General features: G+C 49.1%; 1 protein-coding gene across 3 annotated transcripts in view; it reads right to left on the reverse strand.

Annotated features, from left to right (window-relative positions):
* Window positions 1-7,982: 7,982 nt before the first annotated feature.
* Window positions 7,983-27,652, reverse strand: part of XPO6 (exportin 6) — a 117,163-nt gene continuing 97,493 nt past the window's right edge. For 2 of the 3 annotated variants that reach the window (XM_033217917.1, XM_033217918.1), the window contains 9 exons: window positions 23,564-23,710; window positions 22,432-22,621; window positions 17,836-17,991; window positions 16,693-16,807; window positions 16,353-16,524; window positions 14,877-15,038; window positions 11,881-11,979; window positions 11,493-11,723; window positions 7,983-8,647 (listed from right to left, as the gene is read on the reverse strand). In XM_033217917.1, coding sequence (XP_033073808.1) covers window positions 8,546-8,647; window positions 11,493-11,723; window positions 11,881-11,979; window positions 14,877-15,038; window positions 16,353-16,524; window positions 16,693-16,807; window positions 17,836-17,991; window positions 22,432-22,621; window positions 23,564-23,710 — 1,374 coding nt within the window. In that variant the 3' untranslated portion in view covers window positions 7,983-8,545. The remainder of the gene's footprint in view (window positions 8,648-11,492; window positions 11,724-11,880; window positions 11,980-14,876; window positions 15,039-16,352; window positions 16,525-16,692; window positions 16,808-17,835; window positions 17,992-22,431; window positions 22,622-23,563; window positions 23,711-27,652) is intronic. The other variant, XM_033217916.1, reaches the window with a different exon arrangement.

Consider the following 27,652-nt stretch of genomic DNA (forward strand, 5'->3'; position numbering starts at 1 on the left):
TATTCGTGTAAAAAACACCTGGCCCTAGTTGATCCTCCCTTTCCTTCCTAAAAGGCAGAACCGTGCCTGATGCCTAGTTCTGGATCCAGTACCTGTCACACCTCTGGATATGTCTGATGATGACTGAAAGAATGACGCATAAGAGATGTGTTCCGGAGCTGAGGGTGGGAGTGTGAAGTCAGATGCTTTGCCATCTCCAAACGGAAGCTGGAATCACTTAAGCAATCTTTTATTTATTTATTATTATTATTATTATTATTATTATTATTTTAACAGACAGGGTCTTTCTCTGTCATCCAGGCTAGAGTGCAGTGGCACAAGCGTAGCTTACTGTGGCCTCGAATTCCCAGGCTCGAGATCCTCCTGCCTCAACCTCGAGTAGCTGGGACTACAGGCCCACACCATGCTCAGCTAATTTTTCTACTTTTGGTTGAGATGGGGTCTCACTACGTTGGCTAGGCTGGTCTCAAACCCCTGGCTTCCAGCGATTCTCCTTCCCGGGCCTCCCAAAGTATTGAGATTACAGGCATGAGCCACCACGCAGGCCAAGTCATTCTTAAAAGACTTATGATTCTAACGTTGGAGCAATGGGGATGCCAGGGTATCTAACGCTGGGAGGCTTTTGGTTACAAAGTGCAGCCTGATCCATGTTTAATTCTATTTCTGCCCAGAACCTGGCATGTAATTCCTGTTAACCCCTCGAGGGCAGTTCAAAGCCACAGCCTCCAGCCACACAGAAACCCAGGGACCTTGCACTCCGGAACGGAGCAGAGTTTCCGAGCGCAGACCCACCTGGGTCAGCTGCAAACTGGATTCTGCAAGCAGCTCTCAAGGCCACAGGGAAAGCCGACCCAGGTGGGCACGGAGCCGTGCTGTGTTCCAGGAAACCAGTGGGCTCTTCTGTGCATTGGCCCTCGATGCCCTGAGACAAGACATGACCCAGGAAGGGGAAGGAACTGAGCAGACATGGGGAATCTGGGGCCCAAAGAGACTTAGACTCCACCTTCTCAGCTTCTGCTCAGCCCGCAGCCAGGCCCGGGCTCTGGCGCTCCGCCAGCAGCACTGCAAGGAGCCAGACAGCGCCCCCTGCCGGCCTTTCGCTAGGCAGTAAAATGGACAAAGCAGCCACGGTGACCAAAAGGGCAGCATTTGGAATGCTATGGACCTGGTTTAAACTCCCGCCCAGCCACCTTCCAGCTGGGAGACCCCAGGTGAGTCATGCTCTGGGCCTCCATGTCCTTGCAATTCAGTGGGAACAGTGACGGGGTGCTGCCTCTTTGCGCCATCAGAATGTGCCGTTTAGGAGTAACTGACATGAGCTTGGGGGATTCCCAGGCCCCTAAACCCTGAGGAGCGCACAGCAGCCTCGGTGTCCCCAGAGCGGCTGAGAGGAGGTAGAGCTGAGCCAACACTGGCAATGGAGCCAGGCCTGCAGTTGGACCCCAGCTTTCCTGGAGACTCGCTGTGTGTCCTTGGGTGGGTCACTAACCCTCTGTGTGCCTCAATTTTCTCATAGGTAAGCATTTTCTCTGAAGGCAGGGAACTCTAAGGGGGTGAGTGTGTGTCTCCAGAAGGGAGGCCCCCGCTGGTCTCCTCTTGTGGCAGGGGAGGGGCAAATCAGTTTCGGAAATGCCTTGGTACATAAAAGCCTCCCGAGGTGCGGCCTTCCCTGGGCAGGCTCCGCGAGAGGAGATTGAGATGCTGCGCACGTCCTTCCCCAGAGTCTCAATAACTCTTCCTCGAGTGCCCTTCAGAGGCTGGAAGGAAGGTCACCGAGACACGGGAAGCTCAGGAATCAACTCCAGTGTGGCACCTGGGGACGGTGCTGGGGAAGGCAGGCATGGGCCGGCTGCAGCCTCTGCTAATTGGGGATCACCATCCTCAGGGACTACCCTGACAACAGGGTCTGACTGTCTCTGGCCTCAGCCACCAATAATAGTGCCGGACACCCATGTAGGTCAGAGGGGCCCCAGACCACCTCCCACGACGCTCCACAGAGGCCAATTCTACCTGACTGGCCCCAGTCCGGTGACTGGCCCCAGTCCGGGGCTTATGTTCAAACAGCCATAGACAGCTGGGGTCTCTAGGGGCCGTGAGACCCACCGAAAAGCGTGTGTGCCTCAGGGGGCAGAACACTGCCAGGCAGTAATATGATTTATTCCCACTGAAAGCCAGAGGTGTACAGATGGGCCAATGCACACAAATGCAAGGAAAGGGCTGAAAGCCACCTACTGAAATATTATGGTTTAGGCGAGTCTTTTTAATCTGCAAATAATAATCTGTAATAAAGAGGAGGGAGGGGCAGGGCCCATTGGCTCATTCCTGTAATCCCAGCACTTTGGGAGGCCGAGGCAGGCGGACACCTGAGCCCAGGAGATGGAGGTTGCAGTGAGCTATGACTACTACCCTGCACTCCAGCTTGCACAACAGAGCAAGACCCTGTCTCAAAAAAAAAGAGAAGGGGAAAAAAATTAAAAACCTGAGCGTTTTGTTTGTTTTTTGAGATAGAGTTTCCCTCTGTCGCCCAGGCTGGAGTACAGTGGTGCAATCTCAGCTCGCTGCAATCTCTGCCTCCCAGATTCAAGTGATTCTCCTGCCTCAGCTTCCCAAGTAGCTGGCATTACAGGCGCCCATGCCACCACACCCAGCTAATTTTTGTATTTTTAGTAGAGACGGGGTTTCATCATATTGGCCAGGCTGGTCTCCAACTCCTGACCTCAGGTGATCCACACGCCTCGGCCTCCCAAAGTGCTGGGATTACAGGCGTGAACCACCACGCCCGGCCAAAACGTGAGTGTCTTTTTTTTTTTAAAAACTACCTGTTGCCAAAATGCCTGCTGCCTATGTTAGGTCTGTGGCTCTCTTGAATGTTTCATTGAAATAATTATCTTTCCAACTCACCCCCCCTTGGTACCCGACTGACCCAAGGAAAGCTTCTGCCACCCTTCAGAGGCCCCTGGAGGCTCTAAGTCAGGCTCTGGCCAGCACCACGAAGCTCTCTCTGCCCGCCCCCCCCCCCCTCGAGGTCGCATAACCCGGTCTGCTCCCAATGCCTGCCCCAACTCAGCACCTTCAAGCCCTGAGACAATTAATTAACAAGGCTTTTAAAAGATGTTTTCAAATGATACAAAGAGGGAAGGGCGGAAAAGGGAGTCCTTGAGCTACAGAAATTCTTCACTGAAGAGCCTTTCACTTAAGTGCTTTTCCCTAAGGAGCCCAGCAAGGTAAGGCCACAGCATTCTGAGCAGACATCAAGGAAGTGGTTTCATTTTGTTGAAAATTAGTTAGAAGATGCCTCAGCGGGGCTCTAGGCCTCTTCCTTGAGGAAAAACCCATTTGGATAAATCTGAAAAACCCTCCTGCACATAAAAATTTTTTGGCACCCGCTCTGAGCCAAGTCCTATGCTGGATACTAGGGACACAGAGCCCCCCCCCACCGCCGCCTGCAGGTTCTCATGGTGGTAGGGGCGACACCACAGTTCCCGGGACAAGAGGGGACACAGGTGCTGCGGGGCGTCGAGGAGGAAGGGGTGCTCGGCAGAGCTTCACAGAAGAGGGCTTCAGAGAGGTTGGAGGAGGTGGCTTTGGAGGGGTGAGGGAAAAGAAGGTGGGTTGATGGGGCAGCCAGCGTCATTTCAGAGGAACATCTCAGCTTTTCCCAAGGGCTGGTCTTGGAGATGAGCCACAGTGATCAAACCACAGTCACCAAAATCCTCCATGCACAGAACACATGGCCCATCTTGGAGCTGGCTCCACCTAAGGAGGAACCAGCTGCTGCATTTGCAGTGGAAAGGAGTCCTTCGCCTGCAGCCCGGCACCGGGCTTGTAGAATTCAGCAAGTAATAGTTATTAATAAATGGCCATTAATCATGGCTCTTCTGCCCAGGCCCAAGAAGCCAGCTGGAACTGTCAGCAACCTTCCTCTCCTGGACTCAGCTCCTCTGCAGAGGTCTCACACTGGAGAGGGACACTGGGACAAGGATGTGGCTCAGAAGTGGGCAGGCCTGGTTAGTAACCAATTAGAGTTCTGAATCTCTCACAAAACCAGGGGTTGATTTGGTCAAATGGCCCCCATGGAGCCTCATGGCACAGAAGTTTTGCAACTCCCAAGTCTGTGATATTTTTCCTCCTTCAGAATATAAACCAGTCCCCAAAAATATCCATAAAAGCCTCAGACGGCCAGGCGCGGTGGCTCAAGCCTGTAATCCCAGCACTATGGGAGGCCGAGACGGGTGGATCACGAGGTCAGGAGATCGAGACCATCCTGGCTAACACAGTGAAACCCCTGGGCGACAGAGCAAGACTCCGTCTCAAAAAAAAAAAAAAAAAAAAAAAGCCTCAGACACATCTGAACCAGCAATTTCACATGCAGGAACCCAACCTATGGAAACAAACACACAGATTTACACACAAGGATGATCACTGCATCATCAGTGATAGCATTAGATATCTGTAGAATATCAGGCCGGGCGCAGTGGCTCACGCCTGTAATCCCAGCACTGTGGGAGGCCCAGGCAGGCGGATCACTTGAGGTCAGGAGTTCAAGTCTGGGCAATGTGGCGAAACCCCGTCTCTACGAAAAATACAAAAATCAGCCAGGCATGGTGGCAGGCACCTCTAATCCCAGCTACTTGAGAGGCTGAGGCAGGAGAATCACTTAAACCCAGGAGGCAGAGGTTGCAGTAAGCCAAGATCATGCCACTGCACTCCAGCCTTGGTGAAAGAGTAAGACTCCATCTCAAAAAAATATATATCTAATAACATGAGAAAATGGTCAGAACATATTAAATAAAAAGGAGGCCATAAAACAGCAGGAGCTCAGCCAGGTGCAGTGGTTCACACCTATAATCGCTGCACTTTGGGAGGCTGAGGTTGGAAGATCACTTGAGCCTAAAAAATCTTTTTAAAAAAATAAAAGTAAAATAGAACAGCAGGAGCTCAATTTTACAAAAACAAAAAAGGAAATACACCAACACACCAAAATATTTTTCTCTGGGCAGTGGAATTAACTTTTTTTTTTTTTTTTGCTTCAAAGTTTTCTGCATATTTCACATATTGTACAACAAACATTTTATAGTCGGGAGAAAAATACATGCTGTTAAAAAAAACATTCAACCCTCCATCACATGAGGCCAATGATGGGCAGTGGAGGAAAATGCTGAAAATTAGGAAGATGAAGGTTTCATCTGATCTCGTCCTAAAGCCAGTGGCTGCACTTTTGGCAGATGTAAATGACACAAGTCGGAAGAAAAGCAGGACATGGGCACCCAAATGGAGACAGAAGATCTGCCTCAGATTCAAAGGCAGCAGGAAAAACAGCCGCCTTGAGAGCCCCCTGCCATTATCCGCCCCGACCCAAGACTGACACAAAGCCCCACTTTTTTTCTTTTCTTAAATTATTATTATTATTATTGTTATAGAGATGAAGTCTCACTGTGTTGCCCAGGCTGGTGGTCTCAAACTCCTGGACTCAGGCAATCCTCCAGCCTCGGCCTCCCAAAGTGCTGGGATTACAGGCATGAGCTACTGTGCCTGGCCCCAAAGGCCCACTCTTGTCCAGCTCTACCCTTTCCCCATCCCCTTCCTCAAAATGGGGAAAGACACTTTCTGGATGTGCCTAGGACCTGAGAACTCACTCAATTCTACCTGCACTTCTTAAGCCTGCTTGGTGCCAGGCCCTATGTGAGGCACTGCAGGTAAGAATTGAGTCAAAGAGCCAGGTGTGGTGGCTGACACCTGTAATCCCAGCACTTGGGGAGGCCGAGGCAGGTGGCTCACTTGAGGTCAGGAATTCAAGACCAGCCTGGCCAACATGGTGAAACCCCATCTCTACTAAAAATACAAAAATTAGCTGGACGTGGTAACGTGCACCTGTAATCCCAGCTACCTGGGAGGCTGAGGCAGGAGAATCACTTGAACCCAGGAAGTGGAGGTTGCAGTGAGCCGAGATGGCACCACTGCACTCCAGCCTGGGCGACAGACCGAGACTCCGTCTCAAAATAAATAAATAAATAAATAAATAAATACTTTTAAGAATTAGGTCAGGTCAAAGACCAGCTTGCACACCTCTAAGAATTAGGGGCTCACTACAATCCATACCTCTGGGCCATGCTATCAGTCCAGGAATGAACATCCTCCATTTGACCAGCCATGGCATCTCACAAGCCTGTAGTCCCAGCACTTTGGGAGGCTGAAGCAGGATTGCTTGAGCCTAGGAGTTTGAGACTAGCCTGGGCAACACAGTGAGACTCCGTCTCTACAAAAAATAAACAAAACTACCCAGGCATGGTGATGCACATCTGTAGTCCCAGCTACTCAAGAGGCTGAGGTGGGAGGATCACTAAAAGCTGTAAGCCATGACTGCACCACTGCACTCCAGCCTGGGTGACAAGAGTGAGACCTTATCTCTTAAAAAAAAAAAAAAAAAAAAAGGCCAGGCGCAGTGGCTCACACCTGTAATCCCAGCACTTTGGGAGGCCGAGGTGAGCGGATCACAAGATCCGTCTGGGAGACATCTGTGGTGAAAGGTAGAGATTGAGACCATCCTGGCAAACACCGTGAAACCCTGTCTCTACTAAACATACAAAAATTAGCTGGGCATGATGGTGCACGCCTGTAGCCACTCGGGAGGCTGAGGCAGGAGAATTGCTTGAACCCAGGAGGCGGAGGTTGCAGCGCCACTGCACTCCAGCCTGGCAACAGAGCGAGACTCTGTCTCAAAAAAAAACACTCCATCCCAGCCCAGCTCACATTGGCCTTTCCTTTGTGCTCCTAAGTCCGGCCTGTGTTCTTCCGTCCAAGGGTGGGGTTCACAGGCAACAAATCCCATCCCTTCAACCCCTCCATCTCCAGAGGAAAAAGCCCCTTCACAGTCTCAGGCACAGACAGCACTCCTGGCCTTCCCTAGCAGGCAGGTGAGGTGGTATTTATAGCCCATGCATAATTGGATGCTCATTCCTTTCTACAGAAGAGCAATCAGCATTTCTATTATCTCCTTTCTGAACTCTGAAGCAGAGCTCGCTGCCGCTGGGAGGCTGTGATGGACACAGAGCAAAGGCCCGCCACACAAGCGCACATCATGCACGCCCTACTCACCCCGGCCCAGCCCCTGCCCAAGTGATCCCTATGGAAGTCTCAGATTCCTATGGGAAATCAACCCACAGCTCCCCACTTCCTCAGGCCTGGCAACAAGCCAGTCAACACCTGCCCTCCCGTCCAGGTGAGCCAATCTTTCCATGCCAGGCGCTGGAGTCCACATCAGCAACTACCCGATTTGGGCCTGCCCAGTCATCATGACACCTAGCGCAGGAGGAGCTGCTGGTTCCTGATTCTGGACAATTCGATGACAAGTACCGCTCCCACACATGAATGTCTGGGCAAAGCCCCAGCTCTCAGACACGTCATAGAGTCCTGAGTCCCACCCATCCCCACCCTCACGGAGTCACACCCTCCCTCCCTCTCCAACCTCTATTCTCACCCAGGCAATCCATCACGAGACCCCACCTCCCTGTCCTCCAGCGAGACTTCAGGCCACAAAGGGCCAGGTCCTGCTGCACACTGTGGGAAGGAATCTATTCCCTAGGAGGTGGGGAAGGCGGAGCCCACACTTCCCACACTGGGGGGCAGGGGGTGTGCATGCCACAGGGACCACAGGAGTCAGGCAGCCTGGACTCCAGCCTCCCTCCACCACCAAGCCAACCGTCAGCAACACCCGCTCCCAACCTCCAGCCTCCACCAGCACCAGACCAACCATCAGCGAGACCTCCCTTCTGGACTCCAGCCTCCCTCCATCATCTGGCCAACTGTCAGTGAGACCCCTCCCCTCGCTGAGTAAGAGCGGTCAGGGAGACGCCATTAGAAAGTGGGAGACGCCAGGAGCCAGCCCACTCCAAGCTGCACTGCCCACGTTCCCACCAGGATGCACCTTGCTGGGATCCCGGCCTCAAGGAGGCTGTGAGTAGCAAGCAGCGCCCCAGTCAGGGTTTCTAGAACAACAACATAGGCATTTTATTTCTTTTCATTAAGCTTCTTAGTTTCTTAGTATCACAATGGAATGATGAGAAAACAACAAAACCGTGAGTCTTTGCAAATCTCTGACAAAGAGCAGAGATCTCAAGGCAATTGGGGCGGGGGAGGCTTGACAGACGTGCCAGAGCAGTTCCAACGTCAGAGCTCTCCTTGGCTGGAATGGTGAGAAGGTGGCACTGTCGTGAGCTGTCCTTGGCGAATCTGCCCCATGACCCACATGCGCCTGGTCTGCATGGGCCACCCCCATGGGATTTCCCGGTGCCTCCTAGTACCTGGCCACACACCCCTCCACCTGCTCCAATGCCCTGGGAGCACCATCCAGTGCTCAGGTGGACCCAGAAGCCAGCTCTGCTGGGCAGCGGCAAGATGTGGAGGAGCGGCAGAGGCAGGCAGCGCTGCTTGGCGTGGGAGAAGCCAAGGAGTGTGACCGAGGCCCGTCTGGGAGACATCTGTGGTGGAAGGTAGGGTTGGCGCAGGTGGCAGCAGCAGAAGTCCATGTCCCCAGGCAGTAGCAGGCCTAGAGCTTCACAGTGCCAGGGGGCAGGCTGTCGTTGCAGAGTCTGTAGTAGCGCAGGTCGTTGACCAGCCTGTGCACATTCTGGGTGAATGAGGGCAGGTCCTGGAAGGCAGGGGCATAGCTGCAGCCAAACACCCACCCAACACACCAGGTCACCCACCCACCAGACCCCAACGGCTACTTCCATCCCAGAGTGTGCACTGAAGATAGGGGAGCACTTTCTAAAACTCAAAACTTCTATTCACTGTTGCACTAAATGTCAGAGGCTCTGTGCCAGGCGCCATGGGAGAAAAAGAACAAGAGGAATATGTCCCTAGGGCCTGCCAGGTGCCGGACACTGCTGCAATCAACATACAGACATCAACTCACTGAGTCCTCACCACGAGGCTGCCACCAAGCCATACCAGAATCACCAGAATCAGTAGTCTAAGGACAGAAAGACCAAAGCACTGCACCATGAAGAAGCTGGCCCCAGCTCACACAGAAGGGACCAGCATACTTGCTCCTGAGTCCGGGCCCTCAAACACAGGCATGGCTGCAGTGACAGCCCTCTCCTTCACCATGGCCCCTCGAGGTGACACGCACACCCAGTGACATCTGCAGAATGCTTACCCATGGGGCTCCAGGCTGCCTCTGCCAGTCGAGAACCACCCGAGCAGCAGCACACACAGTCCCGAGGCCTGTCCCACTGGGCGCAGCATGGGTCATGGAAAGCCCTGGACCAGAAGTGAGGCCCTGACCTCCGCCGCCATGCGCACGGGGAGACCCTGCTTTTCAATGTGGGATGCTGAATGCCTGCAGTGTAGGTCCTGGTGAGGACTCAAACAGGCCCAGCAAGCCCCAGCAGAGCCAGGAGCAGGACCAAGTCCATTTTCCTGCCCAACCGCTATTGCTCTTCCAGAACTCCATTCAAAGCCTGCCTCTTCCCAAAGTCTGCACAGATGCCTCCTATTTCCTGGCCCCAGCAGCCAGGTCACCACCTCTGTCCTGAGCTCTCTGCTTCTGGGGAGTGTGTGCAGGCTTTGGGGTCAGAACATCCAGGTCTGCCTCCTGCTTCGTGGCTCTACCACTTCCAAGTTCTGTGAACTGCTCACCTTCTGAGCCCCCGCCATCTGTGAAATGGGGGAGTAACAGGACCCACACTTCAGAGGCTTGTTGGAAGGCTTACTCGAGCCAGGACATGTCACATGCTTGGCACTGTGTAGTCCACAGAGGGCGCTGTATTGGCCTGTCTACCATGAAAGACGTGGTGAAGGCTGGGACTGGCCCCCCAGCTCCTGGCCCGGGGCTTGAGAAGCAGCTGGCCTCAAACACACAGTGAGTGATTGAATGGAAGGTGGTGATTCTTTTATTTCACCCTCAAAAAACCAACTAAGGGATGTCTTTTAAATCAGTGGCTCCCAAATGCCAAACCAGAATTTCCTGGGTAGAACATAGAAATCTGTTTCTCCATTTTTAATAAGCACCCCAGGTGCTTCTGATATTAACTAGATCTTTTTTTTTTTTGGAGACAGAGTCCCACTCTGTCGCCCAGGCTGGAATGCAGTGGTACAGTCTCTGCTCACTGCAACCTCTGCCTTCCGGGTTCAAGAGATTCTCATGCCTCAGCCTCTTAGGCAGCTGGGATTACAGCCACCACAGCTGGCTAATTTTTGTATTTTTAGTAGAGACAGGGTTTTGCCGTGTTGGCCAGGCTGGTCTCGAACCCCCTAACCTCAAGTGATCCACTCGCCTTGGCCTCCCAAAGTGCTGAGATTACAGGTGTCAGCCACCGTGTCCGGCCTATAACTAGATTTTGAAACCACAGCTTTAAATCAAAAAGTTGACTGATATTGGTATCATTATAAGCTGATAATTAAGTATTAGGATCTGGCCTCTAGAAAAAGGAAAAAACATACCCAGGGGCTAAAGTGAACTGGAAGAGGCTTAGGAGAGAATGAGTCCCAAGACAAGGAAGATCCCAAGACAAAGGAGAACACGATGAGTCTAAGCAAAAGCTCCCCTGCCACACGTGGCAAATGAGGAAAGTAGGCGGCCAGGTTTGCGCCAGCAAGAGCAGTGTGTGCATCTGAGCACTACAGTGGAGCCGTGGACAAGCTGCTTCACAGAGAACTCAGGTCAAGAACCCCAAGAGGACCAGGGAGAAAGCGATTTCTTCTAATTTCATCAAGTATAAAGTGGTACAAGGAAAAGTTCCCAGAAGTTTCTATCAGGCAAGGGAGAGGCCTGGTCACCTGACACAGGAAGAAGAGAACAGGTGAGCCCCCATTGGGAAGGAGGCCCCAGGCACTGTCAGGCTCCAACAAAAGATGACCTCATGGACACCGAGAGCCAGCAGCACCCAGCTCCCATCGAGGTGCTGCACGGGTGGGGACAGCCCACCTGACAGTCCCTGCACAGGCAGCAGCAGTGGGACAAGAGGGTACTAGGAGGGCTCCTCCCAGGACCTGGCAGCAACTCAGCCCAAGATGAGCTGCGGCCGGTCTGGAAAGAGCCCAAGACAGCCCGGGAACCTGGGTCCCACCTCTAACCCTGGGGACCCAGAAGTGCAGCTCCCAAGCACCAACCATCTCAGCCTGAATGCAAGCCTGGGCACACTCCAATGCTGGCCCCACCGAGGCTCGCCACCCAGGAGGGAGAACGGCAGGGCCCTGGGTATCAACAAAGATGCCAAGACAAATGGAGGGGCTGCAGAGCCAGGAACTCGGGACCTCCATGGCTGAGACTAAGAACATATGTGCTACAGACACCGAGACTGGGGAAAAAGCTGTGCCCCTCAATCAGGCTACAGCAGTGGGTCAGCAGGCATCTTGTGAGCTATTGCCAAGCTGCAGGGTGGGCACAGACCACACCCAGAGGCCTCAATGTGCCCCCTCCTTGCTGCACAGGTGCCAGGCTTGAGTGCCCACTCTGCCCTCCTCTTAGCCCGGCCTCTTTCTCTCCTCACCCGATCCATCTTGAAATTCCGCCCCAGCACACTTTTCTGGTTGGCATCCACACCATCACAGCTGGTCAAGAACTCTGGGAGGAAGGCAGCAAAGAACCCATCAAAGTCGACAGAGGCCATGTTGTAGATGGCGATGCCGATCTCCTCCTGCAGAAGATCATGTGACTTGTGGACCAGGACCTGGAGCAGCACGTTCACGAACTGGAACAGCATGGTGGTCCGGAAGATCTTCTGCAGGCAGAGAGACTGGGTGAGCAGCAGCCGGCCCCCAGGGGCCTGTCCCGGGTTCATCCACTTTCCGTCACACTCTCCAGTGAGTAACCTGAGGGTGGGATGCAGGCCACGATGCCCCTGATGGAGGAATCTTTCCAAGAGCTGGGGCACTTACCTTGTGGTACAGCTTCTGCTTGGTGTTAAGAGTCTCCAAGTAGAAGAGATTTTGTTTAAAAAGGTGGATGTCAGGCTGGAGAAAGGACTGTCCGAAAGCCTAGGAAATGAGACCACCATTTTATAAACTGCAAGACCAAGCACTTCTGGGGCATCTACCCCATGTCAGAAGAACAAGTGCCAGGGCCAGGGCACCCACTGTCTTGATGCCTCTGACCCACCAGCTCAGACCTCTGCGACTCTCCTCCTAAGTCTCAGAGCTCATGCTTCCCGCACTGGGCCTTGCTTCTTATTATGGTCTCATATATACCTTTTGTAACCAACCTCTAGAAACCCATCACAGGACCTGGCTTTGAAGCAAGAAGCTCACACCTCTAGCCAAATCCCTCAGCAATCTTGGCAGACACCAAAGCCTGCTTGCCTGCCCCTGCTCAAACCAAGCAATCCCCTTCCTTGCCCTCCTTCTCCTTGCATCTCATGTCTCATAAGCCACAAGCCCTACAGGCTCCTTCATGGAGCCTCTACCTAGAGGTTAAGCCTTTGCCTGGGGGCTAAGCAAAGTATTTTTAAACTGCTTTGGAATTCCTGGGTGTAAAAGTTACTAGTTCGGTCCGGGCACGGAAGCTCAGGCCTGTAATCTCAGCACTTTGGGAAGCCAGGTGGGCAGATCACTGAAGGTTGGGAGTTCAAGACCAGCCTGGCCAACATGGTAAAACCCCGTCTCTACTAAAAATACAAAAATTGGCTGGGCGCGGTGGCTCACGCCTGTAATCCCAGCACTTTGGGAGGCCAAGGCGGACGGATCACGAGATCAGGAGACCGAGACCATCCTGGCGACCATGGTGAAACCCCGTCTCTACTAAAAATACAAAAAAATTAGCCAGGCGTAGTGGCAGGCGCCTATAGTCCCAGCTTCTAGGGAGGCTGAGGCAGGAGAATGGCGTGAACCCAGAAGGTGGCAGAGCTTGCAGTGAGTGGAGATCACACCACTGCACTCCAGCCTGGGCAACAGAGCGAGACTCCATCTCAAAAAAAAAAAAAAAAAAACGAAAATTAGCCCAGTGTGGTGGCGGACGCCTGTAATCACAGCTACTCGGGAGGCTGAGGCAGGAGAATCACTTCGATCCAGGAGGCAGAGGTTGCAGTGAGCTGAGATCCTACCACTGCACGCCAGCCTGGGCGAGAGAGCGAGACTCGTCTCAAAAAAAAAAAAAATTACTAGTTCAGGGGCAAAAAGAAACACCCCGCGCACGAACACAAAGTGCCCTCTCCAATAGAAAGAATAGAAAGTGACCATGGGGGCAGTGCAGGAGGTGGGGCAGTGGGGAAGGCCGGTCGTCTACAGGAACCCCCTACAAAACAAGTGGCAACTGCTTCGTCATTCTGTCCCTGGGCCCCTAAGCTACCAGAGGGGGATCTTGTAATCCCTGCAGCAGGGATGAGATCTCCATGATGACCAATAGTTTCCACTTATTTACTGTTTAAAGTTAGCTTCATGGAAGTATAACAGAGTAAAACTTCTGAGGTTTATCTTTCTATGAATTCTGACCTACCTGTGGAGTTGTACCACCACCATCACAACCAAGACAGGACACTTCCATCGCCCAGAACGTCCCCTCACACCCCCACCCCTAGGCGACCACTGCTCATTATCGGTCCCTATAGTTCTGCCTTTTCCAGAATGTCACAGAATGGCATGGGATCCCACCGTGCATAGCCTTTGGCATCTGGCTTCTTTCACCTAGCAGAATGCATGTGAAACTCATCTATGCTGCTGAATGTACCAAGAATCCATGCTTGCTTACTGCCGAGTGCCAGTCCCTTAGAGGCACGCACGAGTTTGTTCATCCATTCAGCTGCTGGATACTCAAATTGTTTCCAGCTTTTGGCAATTATGAAACAGCTTCTATAAACATCAGTGTACAGGTTGTGTGAACATATGCTTTCATTTATCTTGGGTAAAATACTTAGAAGTGAGATTGCTAGGTCATACAGTAACTACATATTCAACTTTAAAAGAAACTGCCAAACTGTGAAACTATGCTCCAAAGTGCGTTTCACCAGCCGTCAGGGGGGACCAGGCACCAGCCTGCCAAAGAAGTCTTCCATGCAAGGACAGCGTTCAAGAGAAAGGCAGGGGAGGCACAAACACTTGAGTACTGCAGACCTGAGGCCTCGCTGGGTGCCAGGGATGGGAAGTCCAGGGCAAGGGTACGTGCTTGAAAAGAACTGCCACACAAGAGTCAGCGAGTATATGAGAGTGTGTGTGCGCGCGCATGCCCATAGGCATGCTGTGTGCTGGTAGGGAGCTGGAGGGAGGGTGGAAATTCCTCTTGCTTCCCCATGAGGAAAAGCATGCACTGAAAAAACAAAAAGAGACTCCCCTAGCTAGACTCAGATGAGAATGTCAGACACCTGAATGCAGACCCTGGGAGCGTGCCTGATGCAGCCACAGAGCAGGCTGGCTGTCCGCGTGAGGGGATGCCGTCCCAGTCTTCCACAACAAGGGGTGCTTAGCCCCCAGACAGCGCACTGTCTCCGATGGACAGCTGCATCTGCCCTGCCTCCCAGGGCAGTGTTTCTCCTAGTATGGTCAGAGTCAGAATCACAGTGCAGGTCCAGGGCCCTCCTGCAGAGACTCCTATTCAGGCAGTTCCCTGCTAAGAAGGTCCTGGATGACTCTGGCATAAGCAGACTCTTTACACTTGAGGAAACAGCACTATGAGGTCAGCGGAACTGACGTTTATCAAGCATCTCCAAGTGTCGTGCACTTTGTGTATGTCATCTCATTTCACCTCAAAACAAACCTGTGACCCAGGCAACATTTGCTCCACTTTACAGATGAAGAAACTGAGGTTCCAAGAAATTAATTAACTTCATCAATACTAAGAGGCAGAACTGAGCTTCAGACCCAAGACTGTGGGGCTTCAAAGACAGGACTCGTTGCAGTGCCAGGTTAGAGGAAGTCACCCGGCAGTTCCCCCGCCCCGACATTACCTGCATGATGGCACTGAACTGGGGCTCATTCTCCATCTGCTCCTCAGAGATCCCCCTCTGGACACTGGCCAGCACGGTGGACTTGAAGAAGTACCTCCAGTTGTGATGGAGTGTCCGGAAAAGGAGCTCAAACAGCTCAGCCTTCACATCAGGGGAGGGACGCTGCAGAGACACACAGACGCTCAGATCTGCAGCTTGTGCAGCCGCTCCAGCCTGGGCCCAGGGCAGCAAAGATGCCTAGGAGATGCCTCGTGACAGCACGCCAAGTGTCAACACTCCATCCACATGCCTGTCACTGCCTGCGCAAAAGACATCCAGCCCCTGGAGTCCTGTCACTGCATGTGCAAAAGACATCCAGCCCCTGGAGTCGGCGGTTCACACCGTGAGTTCTTCAGCAGAGACAGGGCCCACATTTGAGACAGAATGCACGGGTCAGCGCCAGGGGCCCCTTTTTCTGATGAGCACTCAGCTTTTACACTAGAAAAAAGCTACCAAGTGGATGAACAATTAGGAGTATGGATTTTCTGTTCTATTCGACCTGTCAGATCATCTTGCTTGTTCCTTTTCCCAGGATGAAAAATGCTGTCCCACTAACCTGTTGGTCTTACACAACCACAGAGGCTAAAGACAGACCCAATGCCTTAAAGTGATTCTGCTCCCCAGAAGAGGAGGGTTTAAAGAACACTTGGGAGCCAGGCTCTCTGGGCCAGTCTCTTTCCCAGCAGCCAGGATTCTGAGAGGAGGTAGAGGAGAAGGGGCAGGCTCAGCAGTGTTTTCTCATTGAATCCAACACCCGCAATCCCTTATTCCAGATGTCTCTGCAGAATTCAAAGGCAGAAGGCCCACATATATTCAGTTCAGCGTTGATTAAAATTAAATAGATACCAGGGGCCACAAGTGTCCCCAGAAGCAGCCTCATAGGCCAGTCTGTCCCACAGACCAGACCTGTCCCAGTCTCAGTTCAGACAGTTAAAGATTAGCTCTTATTTATATGACTATTACCAAAAAAACTGAAATTACATCTATACTTGTTCCTGGTCTTATCATGCTGAGTGCCTGCCTATTTTCTAAGGACAAAGGGCTTTCCTGTAACATTGAAAGGTTTGTTTGAATGGTTTCAAGAACTTGCCTTGTATCCTCGAGACCATGAATGTTTCTAATAGGAAAGTACATATGTTAGAATGTTTGCTATAGAAAACCAGAGTCTCTTAAAGGTATAAATTATTTGCTGCAGGAGACTGATCTTAGCAACTGACCCTGTGGAATAACTGCTATGCTTACACTAGACTAGCTCCAATGAACTCGATCAATATCAAGACTGTACCACGCTAAAGGCCTTCTTCCTTGGGAGAAATGACTTTAGTAGCATATTAAACTAACAAATGAACTTTAAAACACAATCCATTTTCTGTGAAATCTCATTCCCTTCCCAATCTGGAGATGGGGGGCCGCACAGGAGACTGCCTGAGCCCCTACCTCGGCGATGATGGGATACACCTGCTCCATGCACAGGGCGATGATGCTGGGGAGGAAGGGCTTGAACACCTGGCCTGGCTCCTGGACCACCACCTGCAGGATCTTCAGAAACTTCTCCACCACCCGGCAGCCTGTGCTCCCCTCATGGAGGATGCTCTCAGCTAACTGCTCTCTACAGATGAGAAAGCCACACAGTGAGCAACCACATGTTTCTCTGGGAGTCAGCATGAAAACCCATGCTGTGGCAAGTACAGAACAGGAGCAAAAAGCCACACTTTGTCGCCAGACCCACTACTTCTCCCTTGAATCTGAAAACCACGGATGAGGGGTCTGTGGTTACCTGGTAAACATGTTGAGGAAAGTCTGTATGATTTGCTCAGTGAAAGGCACGCCCATCTGTACTCTAAGGCCTCGAAACAGAGTGAGGAAGAAGCTCAGCATCTCATCAGTCACATCTGGGGGAAAGGGGCAGAGACACCGTCACAGGTTTGCACACAGGGAGAACCAGAATCCTGGGCTTCATCGACCTACTCCTGAAATCTGCACTATCAGCTTTCTCTACGGCTTCCTGCTGGAAACATTTCCCCAACACCATTAGGGCCAGTGACAGAAAGTGGAAAATGATTAGGGACATGCTGAGAAAATAGTTCTGGTACACAGGGAACCTCCACCTGGTGGCTCACTACAGGAAATGAAGGTCATCTCGAACCCTCCCTCATTGCCCGACATCCAGTGATGGTCAGAGTGTCACTGGAGAGGGATCATTTTGTGCCCACAGTGATGAAACTACTCAACTGGGTCAACCCCTGAGTGCTTCAGTCATTTCCCCCTATGACTAATAATCCCTGCAGTTGGGTCAGAGGTTGAGTGGTTGAAAGTGGATAATGAAGGTGTATTTAGATTGCATGGCCCTGGTCCATTAAATGGATTAATTGCAGAAAATACTGCTTACATTTAGGGCAGTTTCACTTCCAGATCTCAACAATCATCTTGTGTAGTGTTTCAGCTCTAACTGCATGCAATCTGCTTGCAAGAGGCAATGAATATTTGCTGACTGAGAAGTGCTTGATATTTCTCTTGTAAAACTGACAAGACTACTATAATGCTCTCATGAGAGCTGGGCAAGTACATCCACAGAGCTAGAGAGGCCCTCTATCACTGACAGCGACAGACAAGGGTGAGGGGAATGATCTCGGCAAATGCGCCTTGCCACAAAATAAGGAGAACTAAGCCAAAAAAGCTCTCTAGCCTTCTCTTGTAGGTGCCAAGGCCCATATGGAGGGCTCTGCTCACTTTTCCATAGGGCCTTGGCCTCAGACTCCGCAAATAAACACCACTGCCCTTTCCCTTCAGCACCGGGTTTCGTTGCACGGAGCCAGTCAAGGCCTGTACTGCACTGACTCAGTGTGCTTTACAGATCTAAGTGGGCATTCTGGCCCTTGTTAGCACCACCCACCAGTGGGGCCTCTGGGCCAGCTCCTACCTGACTGATGGATAAAAGCTGGAAAGAGGGCCAGGGAGACCTGAACGGATTCCTGCAGCGACTGGTAGCAAATCTGTCGAGACTTGGTGGACTCCCCTGAGATATTCTCCACAATGTCTTCTAAGACGCTGAGTGTCTGGTGTATAATCACTTTGGCTGCAAATCAAGATGAGTTGCAGGTTATAAGCTGTCTGGGGAGAAAGCACGGTAAGAGGAGACACAAGGGAGAGGGAGGAAACTTGCAAAGGTACCAAGAAGATGATCACATGAGTCTCATTAAAGGAACAGTCTCTTGATTACAATATAAATTCTCCTCTCTTTATGTTTTAGTTTTTGTTTTTACTATTATTACTGCCAGGACTCCAGACGCCTGGAGTGTGTATTGGGGAGAAGATGCCTGCCTGCTCAGGTTTTTGCCTCTGGCCATCAGCAACAAGTCCACAGAAGAAAAAAGATAAATAAATGTACCCTCAGGTTGGGTGCCTTGGATTTAATCAAATCTAAAAGATGGTGAATAGACTGGTGAGAAAATGAGTGTCATAAGGTCACAGGCCAGGATGGACACATGCAGCTCAAACCTTGTCCCTCAGTGGGACACTACTCCAGCCCAGTAATCCCACAAACACCTGCCATGCACATGTAATGGTGCTGGCTGCAGGAACAACCTGCCTGATCTATCTTTGGCCTATTAGGCTTGTAGCTTGATAAGGCATATAATTATTGTTATTATGTTATTGACAATATATAATGCTAACCCTGAGATGACTTTTGACTCCATATGGCACACAGGGAAAACAGATGTAGTGGGCCACAAACAGGCCAGGGGTCAGAGAGCCCTGACTAGGAACCACAGGTGATCATCTGAAGGCTACGTGCCGTGGGCAGGACCCTCATCCATCTGGGAGAGCCAACAACCCCACCCAGGCAGCGCCGCAGTGGGGATTAGAGACAAGGTCCTGAACGATGCTAGCAGTGTGCCAGCCATCTAAGAAGGTCCAGGACGGGGATGCTGCCATTGTTCCCAGAGCAAGTGGAGTCACCCCCTTAAGATGCAGAGTCTCCTACCAACCTCCCCAAGATGACGCCCATGGCTCAGCCTGAGCCTAGCAGATTCAACCCCGGCGAACGCCAGAGGCTGAGCCAGAGCTGGGCTGAGAGCTGCTCCCCACCTGGAGCACTCTCTGGGTCCTCCGAACCCCAGTGCTCAGCAGCCTCTGTGGGACTGCCGCAGCTTTGAGGAGGGGATACGGCAGAAAGAAGACATGCTCAGGAGGTGGATGGAGGCAGGCCTGGCCCTGCTGCTGCCTCATCTGAAAATGTGGAGAGAGAGCATCGCCCCACTCACAGGGCTGAGGACGAAGGAAGACGCTTCTCATCACAGGCCTGGTCCCCCAGTCACAGTGACACTGGAGAGTAAAGGAAAGGCTCACCCACACTGCTGAGGAGGGAGCCATCAACAACTACAAGCACGTGGACTTCTACTAAGCCAGGAAACCGCACTCAGGGCAGCCACTTCCTCAAGAACACACAGGCAACAGGGGAAGCAGTTTAGGGTGAAAAACCAACAGTCAAGAAACCAAAATCTGACCTCTGGCATTTAAGGAAATTCAAACAAGGACAAAAGATGTATTTTTTAAAAATGTACAAGTCAAAAATTGAAAGCACTGTAAGTATGTAATAATAGGAGAATGGGTAGGTAACTGCTTTACTTCCATGAGACAAGACATTATAAAACCATTAAGAACCTTTTTTCTTTTCTTTTTTTTCTTTTCTTTTTTTGGCGGGCGGGGGGAGGTTTCAAGAAGAAAGAGACAATGCGGCAAAGTGGTGCAGAACACAGGAGTTGGAGCCATTCAGACCCAAATCCAACTCTTGACCTGGCCCACTTTCTCTACAGTTCTGAGCAATGACCAACCTGCCAAGCACCTTCCCAGTGGAGAGACTGGCAGGTCCTACTCCCAACAGGCACCCAGACTGAGCATTACCAAGGATGGGACAAACAGAAACAACGCAAGAGGAAATGCGAACACGAATATGCACCACTACACCACAACCTACTGGAAACAATCAGGCAAAACAAGACTATGAGACATGTGACAAGAAAACAGGCCTGGACGCTTCAAAAATGCCAACCTCACGAAAGACAAAAACTGGGCATGCTCTTCTGGACCAAAGGAGACTACAGAGTTACAACAACCAAACACAATGAAACCGTCCTAGATCACATCCTGGATTTTTTAAAAGCAAAAAAGAACAATTTGGTAACAACTGGGGAAAAGTGTGAATGTGGCTACATGTTAAATAACATTATTGTAACGATGTTTAATATCTTGTTCTATATAGATAACAAAGTTACAGATTCAGGGATGAAGTGTCAATTATCTGCAACTTAAACAGCTGGCTTTTAAGAAAAAGTGTGTTGCAGAAAAGAGCACACATGTGGCAAAACATTCACAATTAGTGAATCTGGGTGAGAGAGAAGCAGTTGTTTTCTTATTCCTTCAGCTAGTCTGTAGGTTTGGAATTTTTTTTTCAAAGTATAAAGTCAAGATAAGAAAAATGAAACTTTCCAAACTTCATTTCAACACTGTGGAATGAGGATAAGACATACCTCACAGGGTTACACACAGGAAGTTACATGAAATAATGTATACAAAGTGCTCAACCCAGTGCCTGACACAGTCAGCACAGTGAAGATGCCATTCACATACTACACTGCAAACCCTTTCAGCACACAGTGGCATCACACTTCCCTGCCCTGAGTTAAGCCAAGGCCACGTAGCTGGCTCTGGCCAAGGAAACAGAGGTGGAAGTAGTATGTTAGTTTCAGGCAAGACCTTTAAGAACCACTACGCAATTCACCACAATCCCTTCCAGAGTGAACACACTTAAATGGAGCCTTCTTCAGCCTGGGTCCCTGTGTGACCTCCCCACCCTGCGTGACCCAAGCTGGACATGTAGTATGAACAACAAATCCTCTTTCTTCTTGTACTAAGCCACTACGCTTTTGGAGTTGTTTGTTACCACTGAGTATATCCTCGCCCATGCAGACCGACGTAACTCCCATGTAAGATAAAGTGCGGAAAGGAGACCATTACACATGATAAAGCGTGACTCCACAACAGCTGGATGCAAGCCCCAGGCAAGTTCCTTAATTTTCTAGACCTCAGCTTCCTCATGCTAATCATCAATCAAGATCGTAACAGTACTGAAATCATAAGGCTAATGTGAGAACTGAATGAATTACTGATTTTTGAAAAATACTTAGAACCAGGAACAGACCAACACCAGCCTTGAAAGTTGATGCTGGCATATCCGGAGACTTGATGATGGATATAAAATCTCCAAGGCAAGAGCCTAGTACACAGTATACCCTCAAAATGTCAGCTACTCTCATCCAATTATGTAACCATGAAGCCTATTTTAAAATAGAAAATGGAAGGTAAGAAGGAAGCATGGTTAAAATGGTTACTTTCTAAAATATTAAAACTGGTCAGATTTAGGAGTTACTTTTTCCTTCTTTATATTATTCTATTTTAATATATTTGTACAATGCGCATACGTTAATCTTCCTGGTTATAAAAGTAGTGTTTTTTAAAGAGTATTGTATTTATTACAATTTCTGACATTTCACAAAGCATTTTTGCTGACATTACATAAGTGGCACCATCTAATAACATTCTATTTTCTTTTTGTGAAGAGATTGTATTTTTAAAATATTTCGGTACTATTTGTTATTTCAAAGAGATATTTCTGAGAAATCAGATGCCTTACTTCTCCTTATTCACTTTTTTTCCCTCTTTAATATAAACAAGCAAACTTCACGTGCCATTTTTTAAGAAACCAAGCTCTTTCAAAACCTCTGGAATATCTGTATTTGGAAAAAGGTTGAAACCAATCTGGAAAAACAGTTCTTGAGCGCACTTTCCAAGCGTGTAGAGGTGAACTGCTCTGCTTGCCTACACAAGCATCTGAAATAGATCAATAACCACCTTAAGATGTATTTTATGGACAGAAGGCACCATCACCAGTGTCTTCCATTTTTTCTTAGGGCTCCAGAATTTTTTACATTTTTTTTTTTTTTTTTTTTGAGACGGAGTCTCGCTCTGCCGCCCAGGCTGGAGTGCTGTGGCCGGATCTCAGCTCACTGCAAGCTCCGCCTCCCGGGTTCCCGCCATTCTCCTGCCTCAGCCTCCCGAGTAGCTGGGACTACAGGCGCCCACCACCTCGCCCGGCTAATTTTTTTGTATTTTTTTTTAGTAGAGACGGGGTTTCACCGGGTTAGCCAGGATGGTCTCGATCTCCTCACCACGTGATCCGCCCGTCTCGGCCTCCCAAAGTGCTGGGATTACAGGCTTGAGCCACCGCGCCCGGCCAATTTTTTACATTTTAAGTAAGAGAAGGGACAGTTTGCATTCAGGAAATAGGTCTGGCTGCTGAATTCCACAGGTAGCAGGATTCCACTCCTGCTCAGCCTCTATGGGACTGTGGACAGAAAAATTTACCTCAGGAGCCTCCGGGGCAAATCTCATCTGCCACAAAGAACAATGCCTGCCTACCTCCTTCCCCAGCTGTCCCAGCCTAGGGGTCACTTACTGTCATCCAGTGGCATCTTTCTCTGTGGGGCAACAGCACTCGGCTTCAGGTTGCGATAGTCCCGGGAGAGTGCAGAGATGAGGCTGGCGTGGTTGATGGAGCGCACAGGCCACTGCTGCTCATTCTCTGGAAGGTTTGGCCACGGAAGCAGCAAGATGTTAGAGAGAGCTCGGCACACCAACACCTGGGCCTACAAGAGACCCCAAAGGCATCCATCAGAGGTCAAAGAACCAAAGACAGTGGAGCGGCATGGCCAACACAGCCTTCAGCATCTGCTGGCTGCACACCTGGAGCCCTAGCCCCCAGGCTCGTTTCTTATAACCTGGGCAGGGCCTTTGGTCCAACTGGAAGGCAACTTAGGGAGGAAAATGAAATGAAGTAATAGCACCATGTCTAGATCTAGCATAACCCAGAGCCAACCTCAATCATTATTCTGGGGCTCTCATTTCCTCTCTAATCTGATATTAAAATATCAGATTAGATATTTGTTATCTATGTTAGAGAAGGAGAAATCACACCGCAGACACAGAATCTCAGGCATTGCTCAGCTGGTGGCTTCTCAGTCCTCTGAGAAGCTACTTAGAGCAGGACTTGCAAGAGAATTCATGACAATCCACGCCCCTAGCATGAGGTCAGAAGCAATGCAATCACATCCTGGTGCTCTCTGATACCCTCTTCAAGCCTTCCTGCCCACCTCCTGTTAGGTGGTTTTTAAACTTCTAGCCTGAGCCTCCTTTGAGGATTCTAAGAAAATGCACTTTCCCGGCACTTCTCAACCCCAAAGAACACACAGAACAGTGACAACAAAAATCAGACTGCTTTGAATCAGAAAGAACGCAAAGAGAACACTGACAACACTGGCCGAAATTACCAGGCTGTAAAGCAGCAAAACCTTTCTGCACACTGGGAGGTGCTTTTCCATGCCTGAATCAGCACACTGCCTGACTGCCTTACAATGGGCACGATGAGAATCACTGAGTCTGTGTCAGTGCCATAAACATAAGAAATCCGTCTATGCTGGCACAGCCTGTAAGCTCTGAGTACAAAATCAAAGGCCAGAATCTTCTTCCTCAGCTTCCTCGGGTCTCAGCCACACAGCCCTGGGGACCCCAGGGGAGCTCTGGGGCCTCACCTTATCGACAAGTCGCTGGGCAGAGGCATCAGTGATTCTGTTGAATACTTTCTGCACTGCAGGGATGCTGATCAGAAAGACGGGCCGCACGGTGGTAGACAGTGAGACCAGTAAGTGGCACGCAGATAGCAGCAGCTTGTCTTGGACCTGTAGAGGGAAGAGGGCACGTCAGTTCACCACATCCCTGTGAGACTGGGATTCAAACTTTGCTGAGGCAGTCACAAAGCTATGTGTGGTTCTTGGTTTCCCAATGACACCACTTAGGCTCTATCTAGCTCAAGAATTTTTCCTGTGATGATTCACAAGAGAAGCCCACCTTCTCTGTCATGTCCACAGCTCCTGCCACAGCCATTATCATCTCCTCCCGTTCCTCCTTCAAAGTCACCAGCAGCCTTGAACTCAGGCACTTCTCAGCTCAGAGTCTGCAATGGCTCCCTATCAGCTATTAAATCACACTCGCTGGCACACTCCCTGGCATGTCATCCAGGTCCTGGGATTCCTTACCTCACTCTTCTTGCTCCAGCAGAGCCGAGATCGCCCTGAGCCCCCCACCTTTCTGTGCCCTAACACTCAGGCCAGTCTCTCCTACTGCTTTCCCTTCAGCATGCCTATCAAATACTTGGTTCAATTACCACTGTTGCTTTCAAATTAGCAAAGGAGAAAATGTGTTACAGATGGGACCTAATGCTGGTAAGACTAAGGTAAAAACAGCACACCAAAAAGTCAAGGCAGGCAGAATTACTTAGGGAAAAAAATTACTATGATTTCCCAGAGCCACAAAATATTCCTAACCTTTAACCCTAAATCTCTACTTACTCTAAGAAGATTACCTAAAAGGGTAAAGCTACATTCACGAATGCATGCATTTCAGAATTCTTTGTAATGAATTTTTATTTTTTAAGGAAGGCAGCCTAAAAGTCCAGCAATGGCTAGGAAAATAATGAAACATATTCCTGATGGGATAGAACTATTTTCAAAGTTATAATTATAAATACAACACAAATTTATGGAAAGCAACACATTGTTCTTATTAAAACAATACATTGCTTAAAATGTACAAAATGCTTTGTATGACTAAAACTACAAAACCATTCAAATAAGCACATATATGCTCTAGTAATACAGCAGACTTGGGGGATAACATAATAGAATCTGTCCAGTTTTAACATGGATATAACCTTTGACTCAGTAATTCCACTTCCAGGACTCTATCCTACAGGCCCACTAGCATACATACGATGGACATAAAAGGAACTCATTTCTATCAATAGGAAAATTATTATACATCCCTCCCCCCGCCCAAAAAAAAGCATTGGACATTTTGAAAATCTGAAGTTGCTCTACATATGTAAAGGAAAACCAAGGCATACTGTTAGGCAAAAGCAGCTATATCTCTAGCTATCTACAAACTTTTTATTACTTATTACATAAAAAGAGAAAAAGTCTGGAAGGATATACAGGCATACCACAGAGATACTGCAGGTTCAAGCTCCAGACCACCACAATAAAGCAAACTATACAATAACGCAAGGCACACTAATTTTTTTGTTTCCCAATGCATATAAAAGTTTTGTTTACACTATATTGTAGTCTATAAAGTGTGCAATACCATTATGTCTAAGAAAACAATGTACATATCTTAATTAAAAAGTTGATTGCTAAAAATGCTAACAATCATCTGAGCCTTCAGAGCGGGAATCTTCACTGGTGAAGGGTGTTCCTTGAAGGTGACTGCTGCTAACTGAATAGGGTGATGGTTGCTCAAAGTTGGGGTGGCTGCAGCAATTACTTAAAATAAGACAACAATGAAGTTTGCTGCATCGACTGACTTCAAGAAATATTTCTCTGGAGCATGCGGTGCCGTTTCATTGCATTCTGCCCACAGTAGAACTTCTTTCAAAGTTGGAGTCAATCCTCTCAAACCCTGCTGCTGCTTCATCAACTGAGTTTATGTGTTATTCTAATCTTCAGTTATTCCAACAATGTTCACAGCATCTTCACCAGTTGATTCCATCTCAAAAACCCATTTTGTTTGCTCATTTATAAGAAGCAAGTCCTCATCTGTTCAAGTTTGATCCTGAGATTGCAGCAACTCCATCCCATCTTCAGACTCCGCCTCTAGTTCTATTATTATTTCCACATCTGCAGTTACTTCCTCTACTGAATTCCTGAATCCCTCAAAGTTATCCATGAGGCTGGGAACCAACTTCTTCCAAACTCCTATTAATGCCGATATTTAGATCTACTTCCGTGAATCATGAATGTCCTTAATGGCATCTAGAATGGTGAATCCTTCCCAGACGGTTTTCAATTTATTTGCCCAGATCCACTGGAGGAACCACTATCTATGGCAGCTATAGTCTCATGAAATGTATTTCTGAAATAATAAGACTTGAAAGCCAAAATTACTCCTTGACCCATGGGCTACAGAACTACAGAATGGATGTTGTGTGAGGTGAGCCGGCATGGAGACTATGGAAAATAATACCTTTCAACATCTCCATCAGAGGCCTTAGGTAACCAGGTGCATTGCCAATCAGCAGTAGTATTTTGAAAGGAATCTTTTTTTCTGAGCAGGTCTCAATAATGAGCTTAAAATATTCAGTAAACCATGATGTAAACAGATGTGCTGCCATTAAGGCTTTGTTGTTCCATCTATAGAAACAGGCAAAGTAGATTCAGCACAACTCCTAAGGGCCTAGGATTTTCAGAATGATACATGAGCATTGGCTTCAACCTGAAGTCTCCAGTTGCAGTTGTCCCCTGACAAGAGAGTTGGCCTGTTCTCTGAAGCTCTGAAGCCAGGCACTGACTCCTCCTCTCTAGCTATGGAAGTCCCAGATGACACCTTCTTCCAGTATAAAGGTGTCTCATCTACACAGAAAACCTGTTGTTTAGTGTGGCCACCTTCATCAATGATCTTATCTAGAGCTTCTGGAGAACTTGCTGCAGCTTCTCCATCAGCACTTGTTGCTTCATCCTGGAGATGGCTTCTTTCCTTAAACCTCATGAACCAACCTGTGTTAGCTTCCAACTTTTCTTCTGTAGCTTCCTCACCTCTCTCAGCCTTCACAGAATTGAAGGGCCTGATCTGGATTTGGCTTTGGCTTAAGGGAATGTTGTGGCTAGTATGGTCTACCCAAACCGCCGAAACTTTCCCCCTATCAGTAACAATAAGGCTGCTCTGCTTTCTCATCACTCATGTGTTCACTGGAGCAGAAATTGTAATCTCCTCCAAGAACTTTTCCTTTGCATTCACAACTTGGCTGTTTGGCTCAAGAGCATTTGGCCTGTCCTGGCTTTTGACATGCCTTCCTCACTAAGCTTAATCATTTCTAGATTTTTATTTAAAGTAAGAGACATGTGACTCTTCCTTTCACTTGAACACGTAGAGGTCATTGTAGGGTTACTAAATGGCTCAGGGAATAGGGAGGCCTAAAGACAGGAAGATGGAGAAGCCTCCAATCAGTGGAGCAGTCAGAACACACACAGAACACACACGTATCAATCAAGTTTGCAGGCTTTGGTTTGTGGCACTACAAAATAATTACAACAGTAACATTAAAGATCACTGATCACAAATCACTGTAAGATACAGTAACAAAAAAGTCTGAAATATTCTAACAATTACCAAAATGTAACACATGGAAGCATCAAATGCTGTCAAAAAAAATGGCGCTGACAGATTTGCTTCATGCAGGGTTGTCACAAGCCTTCAACTTGTCAAAAACACAGTATCTGTGAAGTGCAATAAAGGCAAGTGCGATAAAATGAGGTGTGCCTGCACAACCAATGCCAACTGTGCTCACTGCACAAAGGAAAAGGTTTCAGAGGTATCACTACTTTTCAGTCTGGAAATCTGAACAATACTTTACTTTTTCACAGTGAGCATGTATTCATGTGGAACTCAGATAACTAAAAAAGTAAAGTTGTACTTGAATGCATGTAGGCTATAACTAAAAAGGAACATGAAATAAAACAGGTGTATAACAGCAGAAAGATTTATGGGTCTAACTCTGTGTCATATTTAGATTTTCTAGTAAACGGGTATAGGAACAGAAGGAGACAGAGTTAGATAAAAAGTGTAGG

This window comes from Trachypithecus francoisi, unplaced genomic scaffold, assembly GCF_009764315.1.
Source record: "Trachypithecus francoisi isolate TF-2019V2 unplaced genomic scaffold, Tfra_2.0 Lachesis_group10, whole genome shotgun sequence".
Classification (NCBI taxonomy): Eukaryota; Metazoa; Chordata; class Mammalia; order Primates; family Cercopithecidae; genus Trachypithecus; species Trachypithecus francoisi.